The 10,852-nt window shown below is 51.1% G+C and overlaps 1 protein-coding gene across 1 annotated transcript; it reads left to right on the forward strand.

Annotated features, from left to right (window-relative positions):
- Window positions 1-2,608: 2,608 nt before the first annotated feature.
- Window positions 2,609-6,632, forward strand: LOC123112016 (E3 ubiquitin-protein ligase AIP2). The gene is made up of 5 exons (XM_044532914.1): window positions 2,609-2,958; window positions 4,339-4,552; window positions 4,905-5,146; window positions 5,847-6,053; window positions 6,150-6,632. The coding sequence occupies exons 1-5, from the start codon at window positions 2,800-2,802 to the stop codon at window positions 6,297-6,299; spliced, it is 972 nt and encodes a 323-aa protein (XP_044388849.1). The 5' UTR covers window positions 2,609-2,799; the 3' UTR covers window positions 6,300-6,632.
- The last annotated feature ends 4,220 nt before the right edge of the window (window positions 6,633-10,852 follow it).

The raw sequence follows: 10,852 nt of genomic DNA on the forward strand, positions 1-10,852 counted from the left end.
GCCGGAGGAGTATGGTGGCCTCGGCGTCCACGATCTTCCTAGATTCGCCAGGGCGCTACGCCTGCGATGGCTATGGCAATCCTGGCAACACCCAGAAAGACCTTGGGTAGGAACGGGCTCGCCCTGTGATGCCTCGGACAGGGCCCTGTTTGCTGCCTCCACAGCGGTGATCATCGGAGATGGGGCGACGGCTTCGTTCTGGTTCTGCTCATGGCTAGGTGGACGCCAACTCTATCAAGCCTTCCCCACCCTCTTTGCAAGATCAGCCAGGAAGAATCGCTCGGTCAAGGACGCACTGCACGACGACAGGTGGATCATGGACTTGAGGCGCAATGACACGGATGCCATAGCACCGCAGGTGGTGCAGCTTGCGAGGGAGATCAGGCAGGCCGCCACCACTCCCACCCCAGGAACCCAAGATTCCATTACCTGGAAGCTCAATGCATCAGGCTGCTACACAACAAGCTCTGCGTACAGGGCTCAATTCAGCAATAGACAGGTCACCTCCTTCAAATCCATCATGTGGAAAATCTGGGCGCCAGGCAAGGTCAAGATGTTCCTCTGGTTGCTGCACCTAGATAGATTGTGGTGCAATGATCGTCTGCAAAGGAGAGGCTGGGAAAATGGTTATTTCTGCCCGATGTGCATGCGCAGCCTAGTGACCTCTGTCCATCTATGCTGGGAGTGCCCGGTTGCATTGCAAGTCTGGCAAGCGGGGGCAACTTGGATTGGATGTGCCTCTCTGAATCAGACCCTCTGGTGCAACGAAACAACTACAACGGGCCGTGCTCAAAGAATAATAGCGGCTGCAGCACCAGGTCACAGGAAGGATGTAAGAACCATGGTGGCACTGATCTGCTGGCACATATGGTTAGAACGCAACGCCTGCACCTTCAGAGAAAAGCAGCCAAACGCAACACATGTCACTAATGCCTGCAAGCGCGACATGGAGCAATGGCGAATGGCCGGGGCTAAGTGCATTGAGCTACCCTTCGGGGAAGTGACGTGAAAATATTGCCATAGGACCTAGGCCCAGCTAGAGGGGCAGTTGTAATTTCCCCTTCTTGATCACTTGATCGCCCTTTGTCACTCTCCCTTCTGCTAAAATCAATGAAATGCCAGCAATGCTGGCCGCTTCAAAAAAAGAGAGTAAACTGTAGGTATGTCAAAACAGACATATACTCTACGCAACACGATAGCACATCGCCGTACGCCGGTGCTCTTCCAGTCTTCTTCCTTCATTCCTTGTATACTTGTCGGCTCGGCTCAATCATGTTATGGATGCATGTATCCATCCGTTCTCAGGTACGCTATGTCGCTAAGAGCATCCGACTGGATGGACATTCCAAAGCGGACTCAAACGCCCATACTGACACCCTTATATCCAGCTTAAATACAGGATAGTCCGGATGTAATCGTGTCCGCAATGTTGGACCCGACCCACGTTGGCCCATACGACCACATATATTCGTTCCTATCTATTTCAAACCCTAGCCATTGCACTCTACTTCACTCTGCCCTAAGCCCCCGTCCAATGATACTGGTCTTCTCTGACATGGCGGGCAACGGATCCGACTCTAAATACTCCAGATGCGTCGACTGGGGGTGTGGTACGATGCAGGTTGGAGGAGGCAATGGCCGTCCGCATTGCCCTCCGCCGCCCCCAGGAAGATTGCGTCGCCACAACGGATGCTCGGATCCTACTGAATCATCGTGGTCCCTTAGCTTCCTCATCTTGGGGGAGGGGGAGTATGAGAGCTACGGGGCGGTGTGCTCATCGTGGGAATGAGAGGATGAGGGTGGTCGAGGCCCGCCTCGCCGCCGACGTGGTGGTGGGGGAGACGGCGGATGCGGCCGCGCGCACTGCCGCGGAGAAGGAAGCCATCCACGTTCGCACCATCAAAAAGCGTTAGCGGATGAACATGCACGCCCTCGCTCGAGATTAGAATAAGGCGGTCCATGCCATGACCAGATTGTTCCCCCAAAGAAGAAGCAGATGACAACGAAGGGTCGGACAGCTCCAGCGATGAGCAGACCCGACTTGATCCATATTATGTTTTTGACTGCTATTTCCGCGAGAATGACGGTAAGGGCGTCGAGAAGGGCAAGGAGAGTCGTGAATGATCTTCTCCATGCATAGTATATAGGTAGAACATAACAACTTTTTGCAGTTCGATGGCATGTCCTGATGTAGTAGGCGGACGACGTGTGTTGCATCGTTTACATAAACATTGCATGTCTCCGTATGTATTTGAGGTGTACGTACTAATTGAAGTGTCCCGTTATGTAAAGAAAAATTTAAGGTATGTCCGGTCAGTGTGCGCGGACAGTTCGATGCGTTTATACGGTCCAAATTAGCGAGTCACGGCTCTGTGCAGTTTAGAAGATCCACAGTACCTCTACCGCCTTCCTGCACTGCAACCACGGGGACAAAGAATTTCTTTTCTTTTGTAATACGTGTACTTACCTTTACCGTCGAATGTCGATCCGACGGTTCAGACCCTGGAGTAAGCTGCAAGGCTGGGCCCAACCCCTCTGCCCCGTCGCCGTCCATTCGCACGCCACGCACGTCGTCACCGCCCGCCTCCCTGGCTAAGCCACCGTCCCGTCCCCGCGGTATTTCTTTCCTCTCCGCCAAGACACCAGGCGCCCCTCCGCCAGACTCCGTCGGCATTTATACATCCGGCGACACACGCATCGTGCACACACAGAGCCGCGGCCAGCCCATCGACCACCCGATACCAGATCAGGAAGCAACCTTGAAAGCTGAAACCCCAGTCGAATCGGAATCCTAGCGCCATGTCTGCCACGGCGGGGGACGAGGCGGCGGTGGCCGAGCGCCTGGAGGCGCTGCGGAGGAAGCTGGGCAAGAAGCAGCACTTCGAGGAGGCCGTCGCCGACCTCGCCGCCACGCTCCGCGACCGCTACGCCGGCGCCTCGCCCGCCCTCCGCGAGTCGGTAAGGCCGACCTCACCTCACCCGACCTTCCCCATCCCTACGGAGCAGACCTGTCATGGGGCTGGTATGTGCGGGATGTTGTTAGATTGGTCGTAGAAGGGGGAGGTTGCTGCTCGGTGTGGATCTAGGAGAGGATTTGGGGATAGAAAATTCGATTGGTGCGGGACCGGATCCTGCATAGTATTGAAATTACATTTGTAAGATACAAGATACAACTGTCAAATTAGCAATAAGACTTCCGCCTGTTTTGGTTAAATCAACTAGCAATGAACGCTCTGCTTCGGGTGATAGATGATGGCTATTCCAGTTTCAGAGTTCTCGAGTATTTTCAATTACCCATTACCCAAGCAGCAGAAAGTGTTAGTAGTGTCTCTATTGCAGCTGTTGCTATCTAGGCAAAACTACGATTCTTAACCTTATTTGTTCTGCTGAAGCTAGCCTCTGCATCGATTCGCTACAGAAATCCTTGTCTAGCATCCGAGGTGGACCTTGGAAATAACTTTATATAGTAAGGTGCCAAGCCTAAATCATGTTAACCAGTGTCTGGATTAACCATTTTTTTAACTAATGTTTGCACAAAACAAAGGAACCAACGAATATGACATATCTTATAATTGTTGAAAACTGGCGCAATATATGGATAAACTATTTAAGGCAATTGTTTCCCATGTTCTATATGAACAAAAAACTTGTGATCACGGTTCTAACGAGTTAAATCACCAAATCAAAAGAACTATAATACCATCGAAATGAACAGGGTTATATGTACATGATGTGATGAAGAGAGTAATATAGCTGTGCCCTTTGACTTCCATGGCTGGATGCACTTTGTATTGTCAGCATAAACAAATACTCCCTCCGTTCCTAAATACTTGTCTTTCTAGAGATTTCAACAAGTGACTACATACGGCGTAAAATGAGTGAATCTACACTTTAAAATATGTCTACATACATCCGTATATTGAGTCCATTTGAAATGCCTAGAAAGACAAGTATTTGGGAACGGAGGGAGTATATGGCCATGAACAGTCACGATTGTGCACACCACATGTCACAAAGGCATCAGACTGGAAGTATAAGACTGGGAGTTCAAAACAGATGTTAGCGGGGATATTTGCCATAGAGAGCATTCGGCTATGGAGCCATTATCTCCTGAACTGATCTTCTTGGTACTCGGTACAAATACACCTAGCACTCTTTTAGTTGGAAATGTTCTCATGGACTATTTTTTTTGCCTACTATACAGCCCATGACTCTGCAAGCCATGTTATTATTTTACGGGTTGCTACGCGCTACAATCCAGTTTTCTTTTTCATGCCTGTCATCCTATTTTTCTGCCTTGTTTTGTCATCATTCATATATGTGAACTACTTTTTGCAGATGTACTCTACGGTTTGCCGTGTTGCAACCGTCCTTCAGACTAGATATACAGCACCTGGATTCTGGCGTGCTGGTCTGAACCTCTTCGTAGCGACAGAGAAGCTGTTAACTAATCCTGCTGAAAAGGAACGCCTCAAAACCTGCATTTTGAGGGCCCGGGAGCATCTTGATGAAAAAGAAAATGAGGAGTCAATGCCAACCAACAGAGAACCAGGTATGTAATCAAGATTTTAACTTGTGAATTTAGTAACACATAAATACTTAGCATGAATACATCTTATGAAATTCCACATGGCGACATTCTCACGGCACATCCCTTGCTGGTAATTCCTGTATTGATTGGTCTGGTTGTGTTCTGGCAGCCATGTCAATAAGAATTCGGCTTGTAATGTCCATAGTTTAATAGATGGTATTATGTGCTATATCATGGCAACCATGTATAAATACAAGAGACTTTTGGCCGTATAAGCCTTGTTGTGTGCTTACTTTGGTTACTCAAGTGTCTGTCCTCAGAAGTCTTTACCCTTTGAAATATCTACTTGCTAATAAGATGTTGCCTTTCCCAGACACTAGATTCCTTTTTGAAGGCCACCTTACCGTGGGACAAGAACCTCCTCCTCCAGCATGGCTTGTCGCCCAGAATTTAACACGAGAATTGAACATCTTAGCGGAACCTTCTGGAGATCAAAATGGGAACAACACTAGAACGGAGTTGAGGCCTGAGGAGATGACACCTGCTATAATGAACTTCTTAAACACCTTATCAGGGGACGCGGAGCTTGAGAGTGCCTTGGAAGCATCACTGCAGGTAGGTTCACGAGGATTAATTTTTTTGGTGCCCATTTTCACATCTTAACCTTTCTATATTTAGTTTGTTGATGCACACAATGTTTTTGGTATCTTCACTAACCATAGAAGGTATGCAAATATAGATTTTGGCGTTCTAAGTGCTATAGTAAGAACAAATTCGATAAATTTGTTAGTATCTTATCCAATGTGTATTTTACAATAGTTTGTGAGTTACCTTGAGCCTAGCCTGCACCACACGTAAGTGGTGCTGAATTGCTAAAATCAGCGCTCAGCAATGCTTTGATGGATTTGGAACTCTGCTATCTTTGATGACCTAAAAAAAAGGGCAACCTGGTGCATGTAGCTCCCGCTTGCGCAGGGTCCAGGGAAGGGTCCGACCACTTTGGGTCTATAGTACGCAGCCTTTCCCTACATTTCTGTAAGAGGCTGTTTCCAGGACTTGAACCCATGACCTCATGGTCACAAGGCAGCAGCTTTACCACTGCGCCAAGGCTCCCCTTCCTATCTTTGATGACCTACATCCTCAAATTTACAGAGCCTTGTTGTTTGCTAAAAAGGGATGCGCCAGTACAATTAGTTTGCAACTTCCTGGTGCTGCTATCACAAATCTGTCATGATAGAGAGTCTATTGTGCGGTTCTTAAGTATTTGATATTTGAATATTTGTATGAATCTTGAGTATGGGTCTACTATTGCCAGGGTATCACAGCGCAGCCCAAGGTACCACCGGCTTCAAAGGAGGTCGTTGCTAATCTCCCGGTTGTAACTGTTACTGAAGAAGTCATTGCTAGGCTGGGCAGCGAGACTGAGTGTGCTGTTTGCCGAGAAAACTTGGTTGTGGATGACAAGATGCAGGAGCTGCCGTGCAAGCACCTTTTCCATCCCCCTTGCCTCAAGCCATGGCTGGTAATTTTGCTCGTGCACCCTCATAACCATTGCTCTTGAATCGAATTGATCATTACAATCCAGCGCAGCTAACCGATCTTGATGGCTATCCCGCAGGATGAGAACAACTCATGCCCGATCTGCCGGCACGAGCTGAGGACGGACGACCATGCGTACGAGAGCCGGAAGGAGCGGGAGCGAGAGGAGGAGGAAGACAGGAAGGGAGCGGCCAATGCTGTCAGGGGTGGGGAATTCATGTACATCTGATATCTGAAGGGGAATTACTGTTTCTGCTAGCGAGCAAATCGTAATGTGACCAATCTTCTTATCTGCTCGGTCGTGATGCCTGAAATTAAGCATGTCTTGTCTTGTTCCCAAATTCACCGCGTCCCTAGTTTGTCACCACTCACCAGCTTATCAAGCACAACAGGAAGTCATTAGAATTTAGAAAGCTTGCCATAGTTCACATCACATGTGAAATGGATACTCTTGGGGAGCGGCAATGCATAACTGTGGCAAACTGCGTCATGTAATTCACCTTTCCTTTATGCGGGGAATGCGATATTTAGTAAAATTGCTTGTACGGAATTACACCGACAAGAATCATAGTGCTCCAGTGGTATTTTAGACGGAATGATAACGAAGGATCAACGCCATGTAGGGTAGGAAGGACACGGACATCGCTCCCGTGCGGCTCCTGCGGCCGCACCGGGGCGCCCAGATCCAATCACCGGCGGACCTCCCCACCTCCCCTCGCTGCTGCCGGAGGGCGTCCCCGGGCAAAGCCTGGTCTTCCCGAGGCGGATGTGGGTTGGCGTCGGCGGCTGCTGCCAGCGGTGGGTATGGGCAAGGCATGGGCGTGCGGTGTGAAGGCTCTGGGCGGGGCGCGGCGTGGAGGCCCAGGGGTGGTGCGCCGCGGGCGAGGTGCGAGGCGGCCCGGGGCGGCTCGGATCTGGCCGTTGGGCGACGCGACGAGGCGTCCGCCATGTGGAGCTGCACGACAGCAGAGGGGTGGCAGGGCGCGGACGCGAGGGCCGCGTTTTTCACGTCTGGCGCTTGGAGGTGCATCGCTGGGCGCACGTTGGCGCAGGTGCGGGCTGCGGCGCGGCTGGATCTTCGGGCGGCGCTCCACTATAGCCTACATCCGCATGGTGCTGGCAGGCCGCGGTGGCTCAGTCTGCGATGGGAGGCCTTGGATCCGGCCACCTGTGGTCGGATCTGGCTTGGCGGCTGGATTTGATGGCTGGACGCTTGCTGCGGCGGCTCCTAGCAGTTCTTCATCGACAAGCTGATCTGTGGGTGGTGATGCATTGCTGGAGGTTCAGCTGGTTTGGTCAGGCCATTGTGCTACTACACCGAGCGAAAGCTTTGACTCTGGTTTTGGCCGGAGCCGGCAGACGGCGGCGCTCGTGGGCGTCGTGACCTTCTTGAAGGTGTTGCCGTGGTGAAGTGGTCATCTCCCTACCGACCCTTTCTCCGAGGGAAACCTCAGATCCGTGCATTCATGGATCGGACGATGGCAGCGTCATGCGTCGTGCCCCTCTTGAGGGCTTCGTCTTTGGAGGTGGGGATCAGTTGGAGGGACTAGTGGCGGGTGTGCCAGAGTGGTGAATTTGTGGCGAGGCTTCTGTGGCAACGATGGCGGTGGTGAGCGAGGTCGGAGGCTCGACAATGGTTGTATTAGTCGGCTCTTCTTCGGCGTGTTCGTGGGATTGCCTTAGCCCGTTTGTTGCTGTGAAGTCGGAGCTGAGGAGGCGGGGCCCCTGTGGCAACGATGACGAGTAGCAGGTGGTCTGTTCGGCGGTCTTTCATGGCGTCAACCTTGCATATTTCTTCTTCGTAGCTCTCTGTCAGAGTTGGAGTTGCGCTGTCCTCGATGTGGGTGGCTGAGTTTTGGTGCGGAGCTTCATTTGTCTCCACATGACCTCTATGGTGTGGGTTGTGTTGATGCTCGTCTACGGTGAAGTCGAAGTCGTTTGCTCGGGGATTAGGGATGGCGATGACGCCGCTGGAGGAGAAGTGATGACGATGACACGTGTGTGCTAGCTCGACGAGGCCCTCTTCAGAGAGGGGTGTATGGGGTATTCTATGTGTGCTGCTCAGCGGATTGTGATGGTTTTCGCCCGGTTTTCCGTTAATTAACTGGGCAATTCTCTTCTGCTTAATTAATGGATGAGGCAAATTTTTTGCCTCCGTTTCAAAAAAAATAAATAACGAAGGATCACATCTGGAAAAGCATCCATTGGCATTACTCGTGCCAGATCATCGAGCCTTTCGCCCAGTTGTCATCTCATGCTGTACGTTATGTTTCTACACACCTGTCTGCACATGTGCTAATTTTCTTGTGGTTCAGTGGATTCGCGAAAGGGGAATTTTGCGCAGCCACATGCATATGCACCAAGTGTGGGCTGCACAAAGCGCAGAATTTTGGAACTGAGCATCCCCCAAGGCTGGACCACCAAGATTAGTTTATCCTAGAGCTTAGTGCTACGTTCGACTCCCCACCTTTTATCTTTGAGATGAACACCACACGTCGGCTAATAACGATCTTGATTGAGACACAAACATCAAATCTAAGGACGCCTTCGACGCCGGCCCTTGAAACAGCCTCATCACGTAGGACTCCGACATCCCTTGCCCACTCAAATCCTTCCTCCCGGTCTCAATCTCTTTCACTCTATGCATGCTCCCCCTTGCTTTGCAACCACAGTCTTCACGTCCAACGCTTCCGTTGTACCTCTCCGGTCGTCGTCTAGGCATTGTCGGGCGTCTGCAGCCCCCACCCACGCGCCCGCTCTCCTTATACTACGGTGTCGTCCACCCAGGATCCGTGTGCAGTCAAGTACCCTTGCCCACTCAAATCCGTCCTCCCGGTCTGAATCTCTTTCACTTTGTGCCTGCTCCCCATTATCCCCGACCCACTCAAATCCTTCCTCCCGGTCTCAACCTCTTTCACTCTGTGCCTGCTCCCCCTTACTTTGCAACCACACTCTCCACGTCCAATGCTTCCGTTGTACCTCTTCGGTCGCCGCCTAGGCATTGTCGGGCGTTCACAGCCCCCACCCACGCGCCCGCTCTCCTTATACTACGGTGTCGTCCACCCTGGATCCGTATGCAGTCAAGTACCCTTGCCCCCCCCCCCGTCGACCCCGTCTATGATGGACACCACGCCCGACAGGTGTTCGATCAAATACCATTGAGCTTATTTTGAAACTTCACATCCTTTTTTAGAGTAAAAAGGATGACGGAGTACTCGGTGAGGGAGGATGAGTTGTTGTGCGATGCGTGGTTGGACGTATTTGCCGACTTCGTTTGCAGGAGCAGAAGAGAGGCCTTTTGGCAGTGCCTGTTGGAAATATGCCCTAGAGGCAATAATAAATTAGTTATTATTATTATGTTTCCTTGTTCATGATAATCATTTATTATCCATGCTATAATTGTATTGATAGGAAACTCAGATACATGTGTGGGTACATAGACAACACCATGTCCCTAGTAAGCCTCTAATTGACTAGCTCGTTGATCAATAGATGGTTACAGTTTCCTGACCATGGACATTGGATGTAGATTATAATGGGATCACATCATTAGGAGAATGATGTGATGGACAAGACCCAATCCTAAGCCTAGCACAAAGATCGTGTAGTTCGTACGCTAAAGCTTTTCTAATGTCAAGTATCATTTCCTTAGACCATGAGATTGTGCAACTCCCGGATACCGTAGGAATGCTTTGGGTGTACCAAACGTCACAACGTAACTGGGTGGCTATAAAGGTGCACTACGGGTATCTCCGAAAGTGTCTGTTGGGTTGGCACGAATTGAGACTGGGATTTGTCACTCCGTGTGACGGAGAGGTATCTCTGGGCCCACTCGGTAGGACATCATCATAATGTGCACAATGTGACCAAGGGGTTGATCACGGGATGATGTGTTACGGAACGAGTAAATAGACATGCCGGTAACGAGATTGAACAAGGTATCTGGATACCGACGATCGAATCTCGGGCAAGTACAATACCACTAGACAAAGGGAATTGTATACGAGATCGATTGAGCCCTTGACATCGTGGTTCATCCAATGAGATCATCGTGGAACATGTGGGAGCCAACATGGGTATCCAGATCCCGCTGTTGGTTATTGACCGCAGAACGTCTCGGTCATGTCTGCATGGTTCCCGAACCCGTAGGGTCTACACACTTAAGATTCGATGACGCTAGGGTTATAGGGAATAGATATACGTGGTTACCGAATGTTGTTCGGAGTCCCGGACGTCACGAGGAGTTCCGGAATGGTCCGGAGGTAAAGATTTATATATGGAAAGTTGTTGTTCGGGTTCCGGGAAAAGTTCGATTTTTTCCGGTATTGTACCGGGAAGCTTCCGGAAGGTTCCGGAGGATTCCGGAGGGGTCCGGAGGTCCGAAAATTGTTCCACCATGTCCAATACAGCAGCATGGGCTGTAAGGGGGCGCCCTAGCCTTAATGGGCCAGGGGCACCATCCCCCCAAGGCCCATGCGCATGGGAGAGGGGAAACCCTAAAGGGGAGGGCCTCCACTTGACTTGGGAGGCACTCCTCCCCCCCTTGGCCGCCGCCCCCAACCCTAGATGGGATCTAGGGGGGCCAGCCCCCTTCTCTCCCCACCTATAAATAGTGGAGGGGTGGGAGGGCAGCCGCACCCCCAAGTTCTGGCGCAGCCCTCCCCCTCTCCCAAGTACTCCTCCTCTCCCGCGGTGCTTGGCGAAGCCCTGCAGGATTGCCACGCTCCTCCTCCACCACCACACCGTCGTGCTGCTGCTGGACGGAGTCTTCCCCAACCTCTC

Source organism: Triticum aestivum, chromosome 5B, assembly GCF_018294505.1.
Source record: "Triticum aestivum cultivar Chinese Spring chromosome 5B, IWGSC CS RefSeq v2.1, whole genome shotgun sequence".
Taxonomy (NCBI): Eukaryota; Viridiplantae; Streptophyta; class Magnoliopsida; order Poales; family Poaceae; genus Triticum; species Triticum aestivum.